Source organism: Hetaerina americana, unplaced genomic scaffold (assembly GCF_022747635.1).
Source record: "Hetaerina americana unplaced genomic scaffold, ioHetAmer1.1.p SCAF_54, whole genome shotgun sequence".
Lineage (NCBI taxonomy): Eukaryota > Metazoa > Arthropoda > Insecta > Odonata > Calopterygidae > Hetaerina > Hetaerina americana.
In genome coordinates, this window is record NW_027287139.1 from 1,095,871 (window position 1) to 1,120,597 (window position 24,727).

At 37.6% G+C, this 24,727-nt stretch overlaps 1 protein-coding gene across 1 annotated transcript in view; it reads right to left on the bottom strand.

Moving 5' to 3' along the window:
• Window positions 1-4,658: 4,658 nt before the first annotated feature.
• The window catches only part of LOC139694744 (NADH-ubiquinone oxidoreductase 75 kDa subunit, mitochondrial-like), a 29,864-nt gene continuing 9,795 nt past the window's right edge, over window positions 4,659-24,727 (bottom strand). The window contains exons 9-13 of the mRNA XM_071593247.1: window positions 23,124-23,300; window positions 15,303-15,495; window positions 11,976-12,151; window positions 10,957-11,091; window positions 4,659-4,849 (exon numbers count right to left, since the gene is read on the bottom strand). Coding sequence (XP_071449348.1) covers window positions 4,685-4,849; window positions 10,957-11,091; window positions 11,976-12,151; window positions 15,303-15,495; window positions 23,124-23,300 — 846 coding nt within the window. The 3' untranslated portion in view covers window positions 4,659-4,684. The remainder of the gene's footprint in view (window positions 4,850-10,956; window positions 11,092-11,975; window positions 12,152-15,302; window positions 15,496-23,123; window positions 23,301-24,727) is intronic.

A 24,727-nucleotide genomic window follows, 5' to 3' on the forward strand; every position in this document is an offset into this window, starting at 1 on the left:
CTTCATTCCGCCTAATCCAACGAGTGTTATACTCATCTGGAAGTAGTACTGTAACGGCGTTCAAGGCTTTCTCTAATGGTGAAAGAGTCGATCTTTAGGTGTCTCGCATTATGGGAGCCTCAGGCAAAGGGCAACCTTTCCGATTTCATATAAAACAGTGATAAACAACCTTTGCCTATCGACGGGTCGAATATCAGATACTATTTGTTGTCTCAGGTGTACCTTTATGGAATTTGCATAACATATTGAAATGAAATAATTTACTTTGTAATTCCGCTCACTTTATTTAGTGTTTTTTGAATAAGTGTGTTAAATTACAAAGTAAATGATTTCATTTCATTTCGATACTATTACTGGAGTTTGTGTACTGTATTCGGAACATTTTAGCCAATATAGAAATGACTTTGTGCGCTTGAATTATTTCATTACACTAGAAGTTACATAGAGTGACTAAGAAACAAAATTTATTAATTAACTATGATATCAAAATTAAGCTTTTATTATTTACTCACAAAAAAGAGATAACGCGAAAATTCTGAAATCGTTCATCTTTTCAAAGCCAAAGATTGAATCCAAACTCTGAGTATGTAAGTTCTGGATCTTAAAATAACAGCTTAAACGAATGTTCATTAATATCAATGGAGAATTCACACGTAATTTTAATGGGGGTGGTAACATTTATTAGTCACTCAGGGATAGCAACGTTTCTTATTCAAGAGTTTTACTTTCAGGTTTTTACGCGCCGACAGTTCACACCCACCCCTACATATGGTTATCCTTCCACAGATAAGAAATGCATTTCATTGGTTAAATCAGATTCAGTTTTCATCCAACCTGTTTCCGTCATGATTGAAGCGATTCTCAAGTCGGATACGAACTAAGGGCTTTGGATGGGCGAAAGTCGGACAGAAATTCTTGATATTGAAAGACTAAGATAATCCAAGCCAAGTTTGGATTTCTCCTTTTGTATTCCACATTATTCGAGTAGTAGTAGTATAGCAGTACATTCGGTAGTAGGCAATACTGTTTATATATTTACAAAAAAGACTCATTCAAAAAAAAGGGGTACTTCAGGGGTAGAGCGTTGGACTACTGACCGGGGGGCTCGGGTTCGCTTCCTGGGCTATCATCTCAGAGCACCAACAGCTTCAGCCAAACTGTGATTTTTCGGGTTCCAGATCTTCCTGGGAAACCATACCTGGCACAGGAAAAGGAACTGGCCCCCCTACCCTGATGTGTGAATTTCACACGCCGTGTAGGGCTTAGTACTGGGTGAACTCTACCAACACCTACCTATATATATATATATATATATATATATATATATATATATATATATATATATATATATATATATATATATATATATATATACATGTATATAGAAACAGATATAAGGAAAAGGGATAGGAACACATAAAGGACGAACACAATAGAGGTGGGGAAGGCGGATATATGTTTGTGTGTGTGTGGGTCGCGGTAGTCCAGTGGGTAGAGCGTTGGACTGCTGACCGGAGGGTCCCGGGTTCGATTCTCGGGCTAGGCACTCTGGGCACCTGCAGCTCCGCCCAAGCTATGTGATTTTTCCGGTACCAGATCTTCCTGGGAAACCATAACCGGCACAGGGAAAGGAACTGGCCCTCCTATCCTGATGTGTGAATTTCACACGCCGTCGGGCTTAGTACTGGGTGAACTCTACCAACACCTACCAAACCGAACTTCGGGTTGATTTCTGTGTTTATGGTTGTAAAATGCTGATTAACGAGGATAGAGGATGATAAAAAAGGAAAAGTTTAAACTACATACGAGTTGGAAAATAAAATGCGAAGATTTATATATGAACCGAGGGTAAGGTGAAACATAAATTTGGAAGAAGCAGTGAAGAAATTTTGAGAATTACATCTTTCATAAGCTTGGTATTCAATAAAAATCTCTCATTCTGAATCCACTGGAATATCCTAAGGGAGTTACCAGAGGAAATGCTTAATATGCAAAAGCCCTGCGTCGACACTTTTTTTTAAGGTAATCTACCGGTTAAGGTAGGTTTTTGGATGGACAACTACTAAACAAACATTTTATTACTCCTAACAAAACACAAAATCCATCATCTTACTCTATATCAGGTCCTTCTTCATCTTCATCTTAAGCGATTTATTGCGAATGCAAATCTTGAAATTTATGTGGAGAAATGGCCCTCAGCAGAGTAATTTCCAATTGATCAATTCTGGTCGAATCTATTCAGTCATTATATTGTTATAATTAAATGTTGTCAATAAATAAAAATAAAATGTTCGCATGCAATCTTCAACTTGCATGTACTCACGCAGATCAACGCATGAAGAGATATCAGCATAAAAATGGCCAATACGCGTATTTCGACTGAAATCCCAAATTCGATAATTTTCTACGATTGGGATGAGGTGTGCAGTCTACCTTGTGTGGAATACTTACAACCGATTTTTTTCTGGGTGGGAGTAGAACTCACTTCCTATCCTACAGTGTGCGAGATTCACACATTCCCGGGGGGCAAGCCCGGGTCCTTTTTCTGTGCCACCAGTGTTCTTCAGAGCAAGATTTGGTGCCTGCTTGGAATTTAGAGAGGTTTGTCCAGAGGCACCAATGGAGATTTTATACTTGGACTCACTGCGTCACTAGAACGCTCAATCCACAGGAATAACATGCTGCTAGGAATTTCATGGGCCATGGGCTGGCATGAGTCCGATGGGATGACCAGATCTTCATGCGATGTGTATACAGGCATGGGTAACAGAGGTATTCATTCCGAGATATGGAGATTCCTCTCTATAAACAGAACTTTGACAAGGAACTAAATTCCATTAGACAAATCGAAGCTGTTAACCGCTATGGTGAATCCCTGGTGGAAACTATTTAGAGAGGAAACGAATGAAATTGGTCATTCAGCACATTAAGAGGTCTGTCCAATAAATACGCGAACAGAGGCCATAAAAACTTGACTTTGCAAACTTTAGTCTACATCGATTTCGTTTCCTTCAAAGTACTTAGGAGCAGTTAGGTTTTTTAGTTTTCTCGTCGTTACTTGCTTTATTGTGTCCACATCTGCCCATTGATGTCCCTTCATCACATTTTTGCATTTTGGGAGTAGGAAAAAGTCGCAGGAAAGCGAGATCTGGCAAATAAGGAGGATGATCAAGGATGGCGATTGCATTTTTTGCCAGAAACTGGCGAGCAATCAATGCCGAATGAGCAGGTGCATTGTCATGGTGAAGGATCCATCCATCGCCTTGAGTTAAATTTGGTCTCACACGACGATGCAATCTTCCAAACGCTTGAGAACAGTGAAGTAGAACTCTGCATTTACTGTTCAACCCTCAGGAAGAAATTCATGATGTACAACACCTTCGACATCAAAGAAAACCAAGAGCATGAATTTGATTTTCGATCGGCTTTTTCTTGATTTTTTGGTTTGATTTGATCAACTTGAAAACGGATGTTTTCTTCAGAGCACTATCACCGTAAACAGCTGTCAGCATTTCAGTAATTTCTCGATAACTTTTACCGCACTTTATGGAAAACTTGATGCTGAATCGTTCCCCTGTGAGTTCGTCAATTTCCATCTTCAACAAATAGTAAAAACAAGGGCAACAGAAACTAAAATTACTGGCACCATACGCACAGCTCGACAATCCGCCAAGCACAGACGGCGTCATTGGGTCTGAGGCAACTAGCGCCGCTAGTGGGCGCGGCTATAGTCCGCGTCATGGCCGCCAGATTGCACCAGTTCGCATATTTACTGGATGGACCTCGTATATGCATGCCCACCCGAGAACACAACGTAGAAAAAAATGAACCAGATCATCATCTATAGGGATCGGATCACATAGAGCTACGAGTCATACTAAGGCCCGACTACATGTCACATTTTACACTTCAGTCACAATATCAACAAAACCAATAACCAATAACAACCAATCAAGGGGTCCGGAGTGTATGAAGTAAAATGTGACACTTGTGGAGCAGTGATTGTGGGTAGAAAGCCAGGATATATAAACGCAGAAATTTGCCAAGTCAGCCAAGATCCCAAGTTTTGCTTGGTGAAACGCCTGATGGAGGAGTTCCACCAATGCAGCTTCAACGTGAACAGCCTACCATGCCAGAATAAGGAACAGACATGTTAGAGAGCAATCCGAAATAATCAAGTGTAAGAAAAAGAGAACAAATCTGTATTGATACATAATTTGGATGTCATCCTACCTTCATCTCGACATGAGAACACAAGCCATTTAAAAAATCTCCCCCACCTTCTATGATTCCTCTGGACACGCCACCCCCACAACCAACTCTTCCTCGAGAGAGACTGCAGGCCACCATCAACCTCACCCCATGCCCTCTGCTTCCAAGTCCCAACACCTCCACTTCCCTAGTTGGTGGGCCATATGATTTTCCAACTCCTTTTGCTTATCATTCTTATTATTTCATTCAACGCTGATAAGTGTTTCCCAAGAGATTTAAACTTCGGTATACTCTTGGAACAACAAATGAAGTTACATTTTATTTTATTCAACAACAAGCTAATTCAGCAATATCCATTTTTTTAGAGCATTTTTTTGCAGAATCACAATACATTTGAATTTTTGAAAATGCTGCATTAATTTAAGTGAAAATGTGTATAAGCCCCGGACACAATGCTATTTCTCTAAGGGACTTATATATTGGTCACTCCATATCTATTGTTCCTCTGGGAGGAAATAGCCCATGCACATTTAGCCATTGTGGGAGAAGCCCTGGTGATGGTATCAGTCATGTAAAAATGTTCCAAATGCTTGACATCCACATCCATTGGCCACGTATTAAGATCTCCATGAGTTCTCTGTAAAAATAAATTACCATTATCATGGGAAATGCCATAACATTACAAAACATAATACATATCTTATACATTTAGTAAGCCAATATTATCCAAATTACACAGGACTTCCATGATTATATAAAAGCAATGATTACTTGGAATATTTCTAAATTAAGTGTGGAATGATCGTAAGTGAAATTTCACCCTTATTTTAAAGCATATTTCAGCATTTTGGTTTTATCATCACATGTACACTTGATAAATATCCAAAGTATTAAGCATCCTGCTAAAAAATTATCTAATGTTTATCGAATTTCCACATTAAAAATGAAAATTCATTTAGTCAAGGTTCCAGTGGTGAACTTTAGTTGAGAACTGATTTTTTTTTCAGTCTGCAAGTGCCCATGAATATATATTTGGGTGAGGCAGTTAGGTTTCCAGCTATTTATGAAGTATTTTATTTTATTTATTTTATTTTATTTTAAAACATTGTTCACATACAGCAGTGGCGCCAATTTACAGTGACAAATATAACAAACATAAAAGAGGACAAAGACAATAACAGTATAACAATAACAACGAGAACCAAGCATGGACAGGGGAAAATTTTAATTTACTGAAAGGTGGGATAAAGCTTGGGTGGTGAAGTTTTTGCATGATAGGTTAAAGGGGTCGACAGTGTGAGGGAGTGAATTTAGAAGGGAGGAGAGGCGAAATAACAGTGAGCGCTTGGTGAGAGATATTCTAGGAATAGGCAGATGGAGTAGGGAGTGGGTGCGGGTGGATCGGGTTGGTATTCTGAAGTTAAAGAAAGATAGCAGTTCAGGGCAATCAATAGCCGAGTTTAGGGTCTTGTAGAGGAGTTTTAAGTCAGCTTTAAGTCTGCAGCTTTGGGGACTAGAAATGGATAGGGAAGACAGAACAGCATTTGAGGACATATTGCGGTAATGTGGGACTCGGTGTTGGACTATTTTGGTAAAGAAGTGAGAGATGGAATCAAGGGATTTAAGGTTAGTTGGGGATGATGTGGACCAAATGGGGGAGCAATATGATATGATGGGAAGGACAATTAATGAGAAGTACGAGTGGAGTGCAATTGGATCTTTAATTTCTGTGAAGCGGTAAAGAAGGCCTAGTAGGGACATTGCTTTATTTTTTAAAGTCTGAATGTGGCCGGAGTAATTTAGTTTCTGGTCAATTAGAACGCCGAGGTCTTTAATTGCTGTTACTCGATTTAAGGGAGTTGAATTAATTGAGTAGTTAAACATCAAGGGGTTTTTTTTCAGAGCAAGAGTCATGATGTTGCATTTTCCAGGGTTTAAGTTAAGCCCCCAGGTGTCACACCATAGGGAAATTTTATGTAAGGCAAGTTGAAGGTGAGTACAGTCAGATATGTTATTAATTTGCTTGTAGATCTTGCAATCATCAGCGTAGAGAAGTGTATGGACCTGGGAGGAAAGGAGTTGGGAAGGAAGATCATTAACGAATAAATTGAAAAGATATGGCCCAAGGACACTGCCCTGGGGAACCCCAGACGTGACAGGAGACCAAGAGGAAGAAGCATCCGAGAGTATCACACGCTGAGTTCTGTGGGTGAGAAAGGTAGAGAGAAGGCTAAGGAACATACCATGAATGCCGAACTGTTGGCTGAGTTTATGAAGGAGGAGTTGATGATGGAGGGCGTCGAAAGCCTTGGAGAAGTCAAGGTAGATGGCATCAAGTTGACTTGATTTGTCTATTGCCATGACGGCGTGGTGCTGAAAGACAGTGAGATTTGTCAGGCATGATCTGCCTGGGAGGAAACCATGCTGCTGAGGAGATAAAAAGGGAGAGGTGAAATAATAAATCCTGTTGAGAATAATGCGTTCACAAACGGAAGACAGGATTGGAAGCAATGATATAGGGCGATAGTTTGAAACATCATTCTTGGGACCTGTTTTATGTATTGGAATGATATTAGCGCATTTCCATTGAGGAGGGAAGGTTCCTAGGGAAAAACAGCGATTAAACAAGATGGCTAAAGGTTGTGAGAGGGATGAAGCGCAATTGCGAATAAATTTAGGGCTGAGAGCATCTGGGCCGGGTGAGCGGTGGGGGCGTATTTTCAATAGATATTGAAAGACTTCCCGGGAGTCTGTCTGTAAGTGGGATAGGGAATGGTTTATTTTAGGAAGGAGGGAATGGGCAGAGGTAATACTGAGGTTAGAAGCAGGCAGCAGGCAATCGGAAAAAAAATTTAGAAAGAGGTTGGGTCTCTCTGATCCCGCGGCATTTTTGGTGCCATAGGAGAGTGCTTCGGGAATTTGAGGACGATTACGGCGCTGATTGATGAAGGACCAGAATTTTTTGGGGCTGGAGGAAATATTGGAGGAAACAGTCTGAGCGTAGTTTTCATAGTCACGGCGAATGAGGAATTTGGAATATCGGCGGAGATCAACGTATGACCGGCGCGTTTCCACATTCGGGACGGCCTTATGGAGATACCAAGCGCGATTTTTGTTACCCAGGACATGTATGGTATCCTGTTTAAACCATGAAGGGAATTTTTTTGTCTTGGGCTTAACTCGAGGAACAAAGTCTTTTATGACGGCCTCGAGGACAGCGTGAAAGAAGTCCACTCCTTCTTCAGGGGATAATGAGGAAAGGACGCTCCAGGGAATTTTGAACCAGAATGGTCAAATTAGTAGGAGTATTGAAGATGAATTGCATTTCGTACAGAACATTTCATAAGGAGTGCACTTATGACAGGGACACTGAAGTAGGGTGTCCAGAAAAGACTAGTGGAAACTTTGTCATGGAATGTGGTTTTGTACAGTACAGAAACGTGGTTGTTGAAGCAAGTTGATAAGCTTAGAAGGGAGGCTTTTGAGGTGTGGGTGTGGAGAAGGATGGAGAAGGTAAAATGGATGGGAAGGAAAACAAATGAAGATGCACTTGTTGTGGCGGGGAGGAGAGAGGATTGTTCGGAGAAATCCAAAGGAGGCAGGGAAGATGGATGCAGAGCATTTGGATTGGCAATGGAATGCCAAAGACTGATAGAGGGGAGGACATTGGCCAAGCAAGGTAGAGGTAGGAAAAGGATTGGCATGCTGGATGAAATGAAGAGATATAAAAAGTATACAGAATTGAAGAGAAGTTTATTGCAGTGTGAAGTGATAGGTCTTGTTTTGTTGTCTGAGGCTAAGCAATGCATGTCTATGCAGTCTGTGTTCACCTAAACCTGCTTTAAATGTTAGACTACCAAATAATAATTGTCTTCCAACTTAGCTGAACACATTGAGTAACCCTAAAAAAATACTTTTGATTACTCTTTCAAGTCATGGACTCGGATCAGAACTTACCCAACAGCCAATGTCATTCAGTATGGAACAAGAAAGATTGATGTTCTCAATCATTTCTTCAACTAAAATTGGAAAAAGGTGCAACTGAAATGGTCTATATTTAACCTTATTTTGTAAGCAATAATTTCAGAGTGAAAAAATCATTCACCTTGAACAGGATATTGCATCCTTGGGTTGCATTGAAATGCACATTAGCGGATGTCTCCGTTGAAAGTTACTGCTGCGGCATCTCCCGCAGTTTCTCTGGAGTTTATATTGTAAGGCCAATAAGTATGTACTTTAATTCCAGAGACGAAATGTTTTACAAGAGAGCGCTCCCATGAATAAAGCAGTGTAACATCAAGGTTTTTGGACCAAATTTCTCAACACGAAACTTCTTACCCCTTCTGTCAGTTGCACCATCAGTACACAAACTTTCACAATTTTCCACAAAATTTTGTTGGAAACAGGAAATCTCCTAAGTGATCATTGAACACTTAAAGGATTTCTCCCCAGATGTTTGCTTGTGAAGTTTTTATAAGAATAAATAATGCACTTTAAACCCTGTGATGTAGGTTATTCAAGCAACGGTAATCAGCTGACAAAAACTTATAAAATGTGTTGATTCATTTATCTGCAATGAAGATTTCTTAAATTGACTAATTTTCTTGGTTAGTGCTCTTTTAATACTTTTTGACATTTCCTCAATGTGCATGATGATTATATTATTTGAAGGGAATACTTTTTCAATTACTTTTGCTCCATCAATTGCAAGCATAATTTGACATATTCCACACATTCTGGGAATGCCAGTATAATCCAGCTATCATGTAAGGTTTTTTGGCATTAACTATCAATTTCACGACCTTGTAAGAAGCTTCCAGATCTTGAGTAGATATCGTTGTGACTGATCTCATGAAAGAGCTTTGCAATTGAATTTGAATCACCAAACATTTTAAATTGTTGAAATCCTTATTTATGTAAGAAGGATGCTTGCTAGAAAGGTGTTGATGTAGTTCACTTGCCACCATTGTTTAATTTGACAACTTTTCCAGCAATATGAAACACTGCAGCAAAGAAGAAATATCAGAGCACACGAAGCCATATTGCAGGTAATCCTCCTTGGATAATATATGCTGTACTTAAATGTTTTCCTTGGTTCACTTTCTTGGGATTGTAAAGTTGATGGTTTCTTAAATATGTATCCATCATTTTGGGTGACTAGACATCAAATTAAATAGAAATAAAATATATGCAGAAAGCAAAAATAAACAGCTCATTGAATAGAAAGATATAAAATCATGTGAAACTAAAAATGTTTCATTATAATTAAGGCTATCAAATGGGCATACAAAACCCTGGAACATACAAAACTGTATGAAGGGAAATGCTGTTTACTGACAGAAGCCTACATTTTCCAAGCATAAGCTATGCAAATTACACAATCATTTTGCTCTTCATAATTTCAGCACCCATTGTCCAGAAATATCTCAGATACCTTTTGATTCCAAAAGAAATGCATTAAGAAAATTGTTAAAAATATAAAAATATGACTTTTCAGTATTTATTTTATCATCTGAACATAATTCTCTCTTTTGTTATCATTATAGCTTCGGCCAGAATGAATGTCATAGATGAGTGGTAGCAGAAAAAAGCATCTTTATCAGCAAATAATAATAAATGCAACATACATAATATAAATATATTCCACAACTATCTCATTTGCCAAAACACATGCAGAAAAAGATGCAATTATAGGACAATCCAGCTAAGAAGTTTCACACACACTGCTTGGCAACACTGAATATTCACTCTAACACAGGGCTCACAAGACCTTGAAACATTCAACTGATACTCTCACAATAACAGACAAGTTGGAACTGAAGCAGAGTAATGATGATCTCCAGAGTCATGAGTGTCAAGTGTGAGGGAGTGGTGACGGTTGGAAACCATTCTGTGAAAAAAGGTGCCTAAGAATGTATTTTAAATGTGCCCTAAGAGGGACACTCACTGAATAATATTGTGAGGAAAATGAAAGGTACATTTTTTATTCCCAAAAAGCGGACGTAAAAATGATTTGGTCATCCTGAGAAGATGGAGAGGAAGTAAACTGCAGGAGCCAAAATCAGGACTTAGCATTTAAATTTTTGAGGCATGCTCCCAGTCTTTTCATGGCATGCTTCTAGTTATTTTGTGGAATAAAAATGTGCCATGGCACATCATTTGGGCAGCACTACCTTAGAGTACTGACTTCTCAATGGGTAACATTGTCTAGATTTTTAAAAGCCTAAAAGACTGTTGAAAAACTTGAAATATTAGAATATTAAAAGTGACACAGAAAAAATTAAAAATTATGAAGGCATTTGAATAATAATATATTAAATACAAAATAATTAATTAAATGAGAAGAATGAGTCAGCATTCAGCCTTATAGAAGCCACAGTGAGTTTTTTCACCATTCTAAATAGTTTTTAATCACCAGAACTGGTTCTGTTAGCCATGAATTCCTTCACAAAATATTCAGTCTTATTTTCATTCTCTCTACTACCCCAAAAAACATATCTGCCCCATAATCTGAGCTCCCTACATGTTATAGCATAGGTTATTGGAACATTTCATTAAGTTATAGAGGTACCAATATGAAATTAATCCATAGGCATCATCATTCGAACATTCAGCAGACTTTCAACATTTAAAATTATCCACCCCCTTTTCTGATTTTGCCTTTACGAAGCATCTGTAACTTGAAAATGCATCTCCAATCATTAAAATTTTCCTGATACTTATATTTTTTAAGGGAAACATTACCTGCAGAAGCTCATCTCCTTCTTCTAAGAAGTTGGCATCTTCAGTTGACCCATATCTAGTAAGATGAGGAGCTACACATTCCATCCTTCTCCTTACCTCCAGCAGTGTGCTATATGGAAGCTTATATCCCATTACCTGTAAATAATCACAAATTCAAAGAAACTGCAGAAGATGACACAACAGTAACTTTTTATGGAGTCTTCCACCAATGTGTATTGTAAATAATGAGCTGATCACATTTGTCACTCGCTATTTTTACAAAGAAAAAGACAATAATTCTATGACTGAACTTAGTATTAAAATTACATACGCCTCAGCACAGCCACTACAAATGTGCATAGATCTTGATTGAGTTAATACTTGAAATAAGAATTGTGTGTGGCATTCTAATTGGGAAACAAAAGAGAGAGTAGTGCTAGTTTTCCCTCCTCTGCGTCACCACCACTATGGAAGAATGTGTTCTGAGAATAAAGGAGGAAGCTCCCTGAGTGATAGAATTGTTTGGAATAGTCTGCAGAGAAAATATGCCTATATTTTGTGGTTAACCTGTTACTTTAGTTGCCCCCACAGATGAGTTCTTGCAGCATTGAGCTCATTCAGCAAATAGTCAACTCATCAAACCCTGGTTTCTCTTAACATTTAACAATCAAATTCTCAATAAAATCTGTAAACAAAAGGTCCTGGAGTGAATTCATGGGTGTCATTCCCGAGTTCCAATTTTGAATTACGCATGTACATTTAAAACGAATACTATACAATTGTTTAATTTTGGTTTTCAATTGTCAAATAAAATAATCCTGAAATATAATTATCACAAGCTCACTTCCATGCAGAGACATCAATAAACAAAGGGTTAGAAAGAGTAAACTAAGTGCAGAGGGATTATAGCTAATTTTGACTCCTCCTACCCTACATGAAACGCCATGAAGACTTAACCAATTTGATAAACTAATTCGACTGATTGAGTCACGTTATTGTGACAAAGAAACCAAAGCATCTGGGCACGCCAGGGCTTGTACCTCAGAGAGGGCACGTATTATTTTCCAGTCTGCCCGTGCATAGCCTGGTGGTGTGACAGCTGCATGCGCCCATTGAACACGGCCCTCAGTGTTCACATACGTTGCTTCCTTTTCAGTGTAAGCAGCTCCAGGAAGGACTATATCTGCCATGGCAACGCCATTATCTCCATGGTGGCCTTCAAAGAATTGAATATGTATATTTTAGCAGTTCCAATATAAATAAGCTACACTTAGGCTACATAACTGCTCCATCATTGATATTATTTATGGTAGTGATCCTCTCCTGATTTCTGCATTTATAACCTTGAAAAAGAACACATCTGGAATAATTGGAACTCTTTATTGAAGCATTGGATACAAAAATACAGAGTAAAGAGGAAAGGCAATCACAAGTTTCTAAATGTGACCTGAGGTGAAACAATCCGGGTAATTCCCTTGAACACTAGTAACTCTGCCCAATTGTCACTGCTTTGCTCATTCACAATAACCTAAATGAGTTGAAGCGTGAGGTGAGATCTACTCATTCACGGCAGAAAAACTTCCAGATTCATGCTCTTCATAGATGATAAAAATAGACTTTTTCAAAGTTAAACTCACATAACTTGAGCCTTAAATAATATTTTTCAGAGCCATAAGGTATCACAGGCAGAATCATCACCACAGATCCTTCCTATCTGGTCTATGATCCCAAAGGTAACATATTTCTTACAGGAATTCCAATCCATATTTAGTGTTAGGTGGATATCACTAAATGTGCCAGACTGCCCAATTGATGAAAGCCAGATTGACAAGACTGCACATTTCATCAGCGACCAGAGTGAGTGCGCTTGTATTCATTCAGAGTATTCAAGCTGACTTATTTGTTACTCTAATTTACTATGCAAGGCATTGCCCATACTATGAGGCACTGAGGGTGTAGCTCAATTCATTTTTAGCAATGTTAGTTACCTTGTAGCATGTGAACCTTCTATGCTTTTTAATGATAACTATTTTTAATAGTTACATCTACACCAATACCCTGCGAGCCCCCAAAAAGGCAGAAGGTGCAGCACCAGGAGGAAAGGGTTACAGATATCTACAATTTATAAAATTCAGCAGGGAATGAAGGGTTTCTTACATGTCGTAGTTGTGGTTACATTTGTCCTAATTTAACCATGCACAAACATAAGATTCTCTGTCGCCGTTCCTATATCCCAAAAATACTTCCTCCTCTTCTAGCACCCTTAATTTAAATGTTTCAAATACCTCAGCAATCTGTCAACAAAATTAAAAATCCTTAATAAATTAAGTAAACAGACAAGTGCCTTACCTATAAGTATTGCTTCAAAAAAACATAGGTGCATGTAAACCCCCAATGTAGGTTTACATTCAAAAGTGTCATAGGTATGATTGGGCTATTGATATCACTTCTGTTGAATGTGTTTATCTAAGACATTTTTCAACCAGCCATTTTGCCAATGAAAGAACCCAATTATTGCTTATTATAATTTAAAGTAACAAATGTTCTATGTCAAAATCTTGCTTCATTATTCAAATTTACTTTTCATGCTAAAATATTATTTTCCTCTCTTTGCATTTAAACATTATGATACATTAAAGTGATGCCACAATAATAAATTGAACATCATAAAACTATTGGTTAATGAATAATAACTTTATACATAATTATTGATCAAGACATTCGATAGTATCCCTTAGGTATTCAAGTGACTAAAGAAGAGAGATCATCACACCTTAAGATCTTATTATATGAATTGGAAAGCAATCAAGACATGAAAAAATGATCCAAAGCCTTTTAATTTGAAAAATCCACTTGGTAATGAAGTGTATGGATGGTAACATGTTCATACTTCCAAGGTCCTTTCGACATCAATAGACTGCACAATTATGAATGCATAAAAATAATCAGGATGGGCAGTATTATAAATGGGAGTGAGACAGGGATGGCCGTTTTTGTCCCTGCTTTTCCTCTGATATGCTGTGAAAATAGGAGGAGAAACATGAGAGGGGCTGGAAATAAGAATCAAAGGAGTTTAGTCGGTAAGATTTGTGCATGACCATGGGTTAGTTAGCCAGTAAACAATGGGTTTTCAAAGCTATCTGCTGGATCCATCGCAGACCTACCTTTAATCAGTAGACTGCTTCTTCAGAATAAGTGGCATGCTAGAGCATTGAGACATCCAGGTTAAAATACCACATACAGGAAAATGCATTAGGCATGCATTTCCCATATGATACTTGTACTACTCGCAAATATTTCAGTACGAAGAGGACCAGAAATTGAGAAAAATTATGCTTCAACTTGCCTCCAATCTTTCCCACCTCTTTCAGAGCAAGAAAGTTGCTGGAATTACCCCATTTTCAAAGACGAGTTGCAAACAAAATTGAGATTTGCAAGGCAATGTAATCATACCACAAAAGAGCATATCAAAGGAATAAAAAACAGCCACCTCTAAAAATTATGACAGTAATGCAATAATTGAACAAAAATTAAAATGACTCATTCTCAACATAACTCTATGCTAAACTAATCATAAAACAAATGTTAATTATTATTTCAAAAATGCTATCCCTAAATTCCTAAACCTATGAAAGATGAAAGGTAAACATTTGTATAGCTATAAAATAGAAGCTAAAATTAATATATTAATGAATGCAGAAAGCAATAAACACAATTAAAAAGTTACAACACACTCCTAATCCAAAATGAATCAAACGTGACCAAAACTAACCTTAAACTACAAAACAAAAATAGCAAATCCCTATGACAAAATAAATTTCAATTTGCCAATGTAATACTAGAGCTAATCCCATGAAACATGCACCAAATCGAATGAACTACAAGTACAATAACTTGTTTAATGAAAATTAAATGAAACTATAAATATCATGTTCCACCAGATACATTTAATTAGTTCATTGAATGAATTTGATATTTTTTTGGGCGTTTCTTGAGTGTGCATTAGCAGGTGACTCTGGCAAGGTTTCTGCTGTGGCATTTTCTCACGGTTCCTTGAACTAATCCAAGGAATAGACCCATGTGTTTAAAGCTGGCTTTAATGCCATGGACTGCACATAATTGCGCACAGCTACAGCTACATCTGAGCCTTATTTGTATTCAATACCCTTTGAAATTTGTGGTGGAAGAAGATTTTCGAGCAGTTTAACTGGCTAAAACACTTGGCAGGAAATCAATGGATCCAGGTTTATATAAGCCTCCACAGTAAATGATGTTTCACCATGAAATCTCACATGTATGTATACATGTATGTTTGACATATCAATAGGTAGAACTTGCCAATGCATCAAACTAAATCAGTCACTGACCTTGGTATATAATGAAAACATTCTCGGGAAGATCATTCCTGCTGACAAGGCACCTATCAGCTCCCAAAAGGTACAGCACTTGAGGTGGATTCCTCTTAATGCATTCAATCTCACTTTTGTACCCAATGTCTAACGCTGCCACTTGGGAAGCCACACGGTGCAGGATATTGAAAACTTTCCAGCCTTCCTCAGCCTATCCCAAAAAAGCAAGATCTGTAGTAGCATCAGTTAAATAGCGGACATTCCTTACAGATAACTTTATTGCATGGATCCCATAATCTGCCCTATCCCTGAATATATGTCCCTGCTTTTTACTCAAAATATTAACAAGCAAGGGGAGTAACAGATATTTATTTATTTTATTTTTATTTTAAAACATTAATAACATAAAACAGTAGTGCCAATTTACAGTGAAAAATTTAACAAACGTGAAAAGAGGGCAAAATACAATAACAGCATAACAATAAACAATGACAACTGCAAATGGACAGGGGAAAAAATTAATTTGTTAAAAGGTGGGTTAAAGCTTGGGTGGTGAAATTGTTGCATGACAAATTAAAAGGGTCAGCAGTGTGAGGGAGTGAATTTAGTGATATATTCTTGCTCAAAAAATAAGCAAGCAGAAATATTCATTGGTCATTATGCATGCATAGTATTTAAATATTTTCATATATTTATTTCTACATCTGTTCCTTCCAATGCTATAGATTACTTATTTTTACTCATTCTGTAGAACTTAAAAGCACCAAAGTCATCCCCTTTTATAAAGGTAAAGGAAATAAACAGCACATGAGTTCTTATCGTCCAATATCTATACTCAATCAATTCAGTAAAATTTTTGAATTAGTGTTTTATTCTCAATTAATATCATACCTGGAATCGCACAAACTGTTATCAACCTACCAGCATGGATTTAGAAAATCCATGTCCACTACCACTGCTACCTACCATGGTATAAACAAAATACTGTCTGACCTAGACAATAAACTGGATTCTCTTGTTTTATTATTTGATTTCTCCAAGGCCTTTGATTGTGTCAATCACCATATGTTATTGCTGAAACTTCAAGAATCTGGCATAAGAGGTACTCCATATAATTGGATTAAATCTTTTCTAAACAACAGACAACAGAGTATAAGTGTTACGAAAGATGGAATATCTCATGTATCACCTGCAAAAACAATATCCTGTGGGGTTCCCCAGGGATCTGTTCTTGGCACAGTGTTTTTTCTCATTTACATAAATGACCTCCCAAGGATGCTTAATTCTGTACCTAATACACTTCCCATACTGTATGCCGATGACACAAATGTCTTAGTGTCTGCCTCTTCAATCAACGGCCTGGTATCAAGTGCTAACAATACTATCCACCTTTTGCAAGAGTGGTGTGATCGTAATTTTCTCCATATTAATAAGGAAAAAACAAATTTAATATACTTTGTAAATAAAAATGAGCCTCTAACAGATATTTCAGTGTCTTTTGACAATGTGATTATTCCAAGGAGTGATAATGCCTCCTTCCTGGGTGTTACCCTGGATAGTAGACCAAACTGGGATAGCCATATTTCTAGTTTACGCAGAAAACTCTGTTCAGCGTGCTATTTGGAACATTCTATCAGGCAAACTGTAAATAATGAAGTTCTTATGTCTATCTATTATGGTGAGTTTTATGCCCACGTAATTTTTAGTATTTTTTTTTGGGGCCCATTACCCTGTGCTCATGTTGTATTTAAAATCCAAAAAAGGATACTAAGACTAATGTGCAATGCACCCCTCAGAGCTCCATGTTGTCCCCTTTTCAAAAAACTTTGTATTCTCCCTTTTCCCTGTGTGTATATGCTAAGTGCTATTGTTTATGCTAAACGCCATATCTCATTATATACCACTAACAATAGCATTCACAATCATTATACCAGGACCTGCAGTCATCTACATGTGAACTTCATCAGAACTTGCAAGTCTACTTTTCCCCCCCATAACATGGGACTCTTATTGTATAATAACCTTCCTCTGGTCATCAAGAGCATAGAAAAAATGTCCACCTTTAAATTCAAAGTGAGGGACTTTTTCATGCTACACGTTCTACACTATTGATGAGTTTCTGAATATGTAACAATGTATTGTATTTTATGTTAAGATCTTTGACGTGCCGTATATCTTGGAACATGAATGTAATCAGATCCTCAGGCAAATAAATAAATAAATAAATAAAAGCCAGTATGTGCATTGTAGTAGCATGAAATGTTTTTTAAAAGCACGAAAAAAGGTCATATTGGCTTATTTTCATGTTGTGATACTTTTATTATCTAATGTGCTCATACTTTGACAACCTCTTATGCATGAAAGGTGATTTCCATAAGCATGCTTTCAGTTTGGCATTATTTAGAACTCCCAGGCATTATTGATAATGTAAAGTATTTTTAAGCAATTTGGATATTCAAGAGTGTTTCATGCTCTGATATAATATTTTTCTCCAGTGAAGTTAATTCATTATTTCACCATTTCCGTGTTTTAATTTTATAATTGTAATGTATGTATGTGAACATATGGAGATATATTTTTAAATTTGATTTGAAATGATTAATAATCATTTAAACGTTCATTCATGCCAGATTACATGTATTTAGGAAGTTAGTTTGTTGCCAGTAGCTGGAATGTTGTTTCATTTTCAATGGAAAAGTTACTAAGTTAAAAAAACTGCTGAAGCATTATGCAAGTTTGAGCAAACCCTTATTTCAGATACTGCAAGTTTTTTTCCACCCACACAGCCACAATTGATTCCAATTCTCTAATTTCCCTGTCTATCTGAATTTTTTTGCCCTTTTAAACATTTAAAGATTTAAATGCCCTTTACCACACCCATTTCACCTTTCCTTTGTAAACTCTATACATCCTAGCACTGCATCAACACTGTTATTTCTCCACATTGGTTCACTTTTTCCCTCTATTATTCATCCCTTTGTACTTCCTTCACTCCCACTGATGCATTCCTATCCCATCACTGTCACATGTTTCCTTCCAAGAACACCGGCAATCATTTCCTCTAAACACACCCTGTCTATTTTTTACTCCATATATTTGTTTGCTGGCATGCAGACCTGAATAATGAGCAAGTTAATTGGTTCAGCTTTTACCTAAACTAATAAAATTCTCTCACTCACCTTCTCTATGCTTCCCATCTTTTTGTTTTGTGTCACTACCTCTCTTTACTGGCCCTCTTTCCCAGCAATATTCATTATCAATATCACTATCCTATCACACCATCCTTCCATCTCACCTCACACAGCACTTAAATATCAGTATTTTCTCTCTCCATCTGTTCCTGAATATTTCAAATTTCCCTATCCTCAACACCATCCTAACATTCCGAGAGCCTATTCTACCTAGAGCTTGGTCCTCTTTCGTGTCTACTTCTCTCCTGCTGTTGCTGTAGACTTTGCTTTGCATGGCTTTCATGTGATGATGACCATTGATTCCTTGCCTCTCCACTTGGGCACAACTGAAAGCCTATTGGGTGAGTTCCATAGTTGCCAGGACATCATAAATGAGCCCATCATAGTACCATGGGATATATAATTGAACTAGTTTCCCATTTCCTTCTTAAATGGTGCTTTTAAGGGGATCAGGATGGTGTGGTGGCTATTGTACTGGCTTCCCATCCAGTTGGCCCGGGTTCAAATCCCAGTGGCGTATAATATTTTTCAGCGGTATCTCGATCCTTAGCTGAGGTGCTTTGTGGAGGGCACTTTGAGTGAGTACCCTGTCCATTGGATGGGACATTAAGCTGTAGACCCCTTGGTGCCTTTCATAAAGAGTAGGCTAATGCCGATGCCGGGTTTCTCTCCACCCTTCATCCTTTCCTGTCCATCCCTAATGGTTGAAATGCCCTCAGCTGTTGATCGCCTCCCCTAAATACTACTACTACTAGTGCTTTCAACATGACACCATCACTAAAATGGCCATCCCACTAAGGTCAGAGGCCATTTTGGCTGCCTGACTGAGAAATAGATGCTGAATAGACTACCTTTCATCTAGGTTCCTACCCTCCAACCCATCTGGCATGGTTAATCACACCAGGAGTAAATATCATTGCTCCGGCCAGCACAACTCTAGGGGTCAACAGGACAAATGCACAAGCCCTTCCACCACATCAAGGCTGTAGTCCATGGCGAGGATTTTTCAAATAGGTAAATAAAGTAGTTACCTCAAAGAATTTATTGTGGCCTGGGTGTATTTGTACATTTCGGTCTTAGGGTTATTGCGAAAACTATTCATTTAAGGTGATGAATTAATAAACATAATGCCTGAACATATCAAAAACATCATTTAAAAATCACAATTGATAGTACATGTGGAAAATTACAGGGGATTTTAGACACATACATACTCCATTAGATTATAGCCCTTGAAAAATTTGAATAGTACAACCATCCCACAGTTTCCCTGGAGTAGATGTGGATTCAGACAATGATTTAGTGCTTATGAAATATGAACATTAAATTCAAGAGGTAGATAGATGAAAGGAGATAAGGGAAGATAGATGAAAAAATGGAATGTAAAGGCTTTTATAAGGATGAAAACGAAGGAGTGCCAGAAGAGTTGAACAGTTTCTGAGTGAGGAAAAGGTTATGTTTACAGAAGAAGGTGGAAACAACTCAAAAGATGGACATTGAAGACCACAATCAAAACAACCAAAATATTTAATTGTGAAAAGTTGCCTGAAAGGAGGAAGCCAATATTAGTCTGCAAGGCAGGATGAGCAAATGAAGAGTTTCCAGTGAAATGCACAGAAAGGTGAAGCACTCTCAGGAAGTAAGAAGGCAAAGTTCATGAACACTCTCAAAGATGCAACAGGAAAATTATAAATCATCCCAGAAAATGTTCAGCAGAGATGGAAAGACTGCATACAGAAGCTATAAGGTCAGAAAAATTAGACACAGAAAATATGACTTAGATGGGGATGTCTTAGGTCCAAACATATTTGACTGTGATATACGAGGGTCATCCGGAAAGTAGTACCCGTTCGTGCCGCATGAAGTGCTGACGACGCGAGTAGCCGCTGGACGAGGTCATATAGCTTCAGTGGCTTCTCTGCCTTCTCTGAGCCAAGTTGCGTGACGCTAGCATTGCCTGTGTTGTTTCTGTGATTGTTTACAATGTTTAAAAAAATTGAGAACGCCGCCAGTTGTGAAGTGAGGGCAGTGATTAAATTCCTCAATGCAAGAAACGTTCGCCCATGTGATATTCATCGCCAATTAAAGGAGGTGTATGGAGACAATGTAATGGACGAGTCGTCTGTTCGGCGGTGGTGTCGCAACTTCAACATGGGGAGGGGGAACACACACGACGATGAGCGTTCGGAGAGACCGTCTGTCATTACAGACCAACTGCTGAGCTCAGTTGACGAATTCGTGAGGAACGATCGGCGCGTCACAATTGATGACATCTGTGAGCATTTTCCCAATGTTTCTCGAACAATTGTTCATGAAATTGTTAAACACCATCTGCATTATGCAAAAATTTGTGCAAGATGGGTCCCTCGCGTATCTCAATGAGCTGGCGGCGAAGGACTATGCAGCAGGAATACAGAAACTTGTCACACGTTATGACAAATGCCTTAATTTGCTTGGAGATTATGTTGAGAAGTAGTTTAAAGTATCCTCTTTCAAATAAAATTTTTTATGTTTGTTAATATTTACTTTTGTGTCTTTATTTCACGAACGGGTACTACTTTCCGGATGACCCTCGTAGAAAGGGAAGAAATTGAAACCAAACAGGGTCGTGGGACACTGCTGTTGAATTACTATAGGGAATAGGAAAATGTAGAGAGAAGAGTTTTATGGGCTAACTCATTGAAATTATGAGGAAGGAATTTAATCATTACCTCCTTAATTTGGTCAGTATTAATATCCATCCGAAAACAGGGAAAGTTGCAAAGTAAAACAGGAGAGTGTTGCATAGAATAATTAAAATTCCATGCACAGCTTAGGTAGTATTTAGGATCATCGACAAAAGAACTTGAAAAATAAGAATGAGAAGAGTTAACAAGAACAATTAATGAATGTATTTTGCCAGAGAAAAGTTAGACTAGAGGGATGGATGGCTTATTTAGAACCTGAGCATTTCTCAGACAGGATGAGTGTAGAGGGAGATGGAGAATTAGGACAGAAAGTGCTTAGAAAAGGGGTAAGACAGGGTAGTCAATTATCACCCATGTTTTTCAATTTGTATGCAAAGGAAATGGTAAAAGACACTTGGTAAGAGTTGGAAATAGGAATGAAAACAGCTCCCAAATTCTTAAAATCAGATGTGCAGATGACCAAGTTTTAGTTAGTCACACAGTCAAAGAAACAATGGATGCAGAGTCGAAGAATTGTTTAATGCTGTACATGGTGTCATATTTTGTCATTTTAGGTGAGCATAAAATAAGTTTCAGGTGTAGCTTTGTGGAATTCCTACACGATGAGGGTAAAAAAGAAAATTTACACTTCCCCAATAAAGATTTGACGTTTCACGACAATGGTTTCGATGCTGCGAGTAATCATCTGGTGATGATGATGTGCAGCATCGAAACCATAATTGTGAAATATTAAATCTTTATTGTGGAAGTGTAAAGTTTCTTTTTTACCCTCATCATGTTAGATGAGGTTTAGAAATGTAGCAATGGTTAGTCTAAATCTCCATTCAAACTATACATTCAGTGGTATACCAACATTTATTAAATACCTCAAAGAGTAATATCTACTATTCCCCGACCATAATGGAATATTTAATATGAAAATACCAGTGATTTCCCAAATTTACAGTAATGAGTGAATATACGAGGGTCATCCGGAAAGTAGTACCCGTTCGTGCCGCATGAAGTGCTGACGACGCGAGTAGCCGCTGGACGAGGTCAGATAGCTTCAGTGGCTTGTCTGCCTTCTCTGAGCCAAGTTGCGTGACGCTAGCATTGCCTGTGTTGTTTCTGTGATTGTTTACAATGTTTAAAAAAATTGAGAACGCCGCCAGTTGTGAAGTGAGGGCAGTGATTAAATTCCTCAATGCAAGAAACGTTCGCCCATGTGATATTCATCGCCAATTAAAGGAGGTGTATGGAGACAATGTAATGGACGAGTCGTCTGTTCGGCGGTGGTGTCGCAACTTCAACATGGGGAGGGGGAACACACACGACGATGAGCGTTCGGAGAGACCGTCTGTCATTACAGACCAACTGCTGAGCTCAGTTGACGAATTCGTGAGGAACGATCGGCGCGTCACAATTGATGACATCTGTGAGCATTTTCCCAATGTTTCTCGAACAATTGTTCATGAAATTGTTAAACACCATCTGCATTATGCAAAAATTTGTGCAAGATGGGTCCCTCGCGTATCTCAATGAGCTGGCGGCGAAGGACTATGCAGCAGGAATACAGAAACTTGTCACACGTTATGACAAATGCCTTAATTTGCTTGGAGATTATGTTGAGAAGTAGTTTAAAGTATCCTCTTTCAAATAAAATTTTTTATGTTTGTTAATATTTACTTTTGTGTCTTTATTTCACGAACGGGTACTACTTTCCGGATGACCCTCGTAAAATCCCCCCAGTAATTGAAATCTTCAATAATTTGAGAATGCATAAGTATTTACTACTGAATAATTCTAAGGATTCAGAGTTTTAATTCTGTCAATCTATTCCTACATTTAACTTAAAATTCTAGAATAGACAATTCATTATTTTAACTTTTTTTATGTACTTAATAACACTTTGTAATGATACTAGTACACTTGACCAGCATAACTCATCTTCTCTGGTAATAACGTGAAGAGTGATTACATACCTCTGAAGCAGTGCCCGCAATGCTTAGTGCACGAGCAAGTATTATTGGTCCATCACTTCTCTGCAATATTCCAGATCCAACAACCACCATGGGTCGCTTTGCAGAGCTTAATTTATATGACAAAGGATGGCATTCACAAGCAAAATGCTCTAAGCTACAAGGGCTGTCTCCACAATACTGAAAAATAACCTTTATTTGTTAAGGATATAAATTTTATTATTTTTACAATAATATTTATAACATTTTTTTGTGGAAAGATCTCATTTCATTGTCACCATTCCCCACTTTGATGACCTCCTACATAAAGCATGGACAGGCAATACCGGATGTATTTTCCAAAGACATGCTTAGCCATTTCATAAATTATTTGCAAGCCCTCCAAAGAAAATAGAGGAATCAAGAGAAGCATTACATGCTCAAAGAGCATCATTACTTTACCATGTGTTATTGAAGTCACCAAGAGGACGCCTAAATCTAAATCATGCCCTATGATATGCCACAGATACGTATGTGACAGGACAACAGACTTGAAAATGAGAATGTTAGCTATGATGATATGCTTGTAATAGGAAAGGCATAAAGCAATTACATTTTTCAGGTTTGGTTGTTAGGGATGGACACCCCCTAGTGAGCCAACCTCTCAGGAACCAAATGCATGCTGTTTTGAGGGTTTGAAGCTTTAACAGCATGTCTATGGAGGAAGAGGATAAAAAAGCAAACCACTGCATTAGGAGGTATGGAAAGAAATTACAAGTGTAGCAGGATTTTTAAAAGCATATGCCAAAATATCAACCCAAGATTTGCATCAGATTAATCAAATGCAATTCTTTGATTCTGTTGCATAATCTTGCTGTCATTGTACTAAGTGCTTAGAATTTTTCTCATAGAGTAAAGTTGTCACTATCTCTGGATGACAATAAAGTCAAATTTTTCATGACAAAGATTAATTCAAAAAAGTCCATAGTATTAAGATACCTAGGAGATGTGCTTTAATGCCAACAAAGTGAATTAATAACTAGATCCAAGGAAATACACCAACTACCATAACACTGTCACATTATTGAATGCCATCTTCCCAGACATCTTGAATGGTGCAATCACCTTTCATTCATACTAAAAAGACAGTCCATAAAATATACTTGGAGCATTTAAATGGCAAAACTCACTTTGTAATATTTTAGTCTTCTGGCTAATGTCCTAAATATGTATGGTCACCAGAGTAAAATATGACAAATACTATCATCAAATTTGAAAAGAAATATAATCTACATAGGCCTCACCATGATATTTGATATTAAAAAATAAAGCTGATCTGAACTACCTCAAAGATAAATAATCTATTCATAGTAATTTATCAGCCAAAGCATGGTCAAAATTCAGAAATAAATACAATCCTCATGCCTAATTTAAATTTTTTTTCTAGATTTCAAAATTCACAGATTGGCATTTAAGTTGACACTCTGGATACATTCCCTTCATAGTATATTAATTCCATCAATAGGTACATCTTATTATTAAATATTCTAATACAGCTACACATAGTAAAATCCATATAAATGACTATTTGGCTATTTCTTTGCTGTTGGAAGAAGTAGGTAGAAATT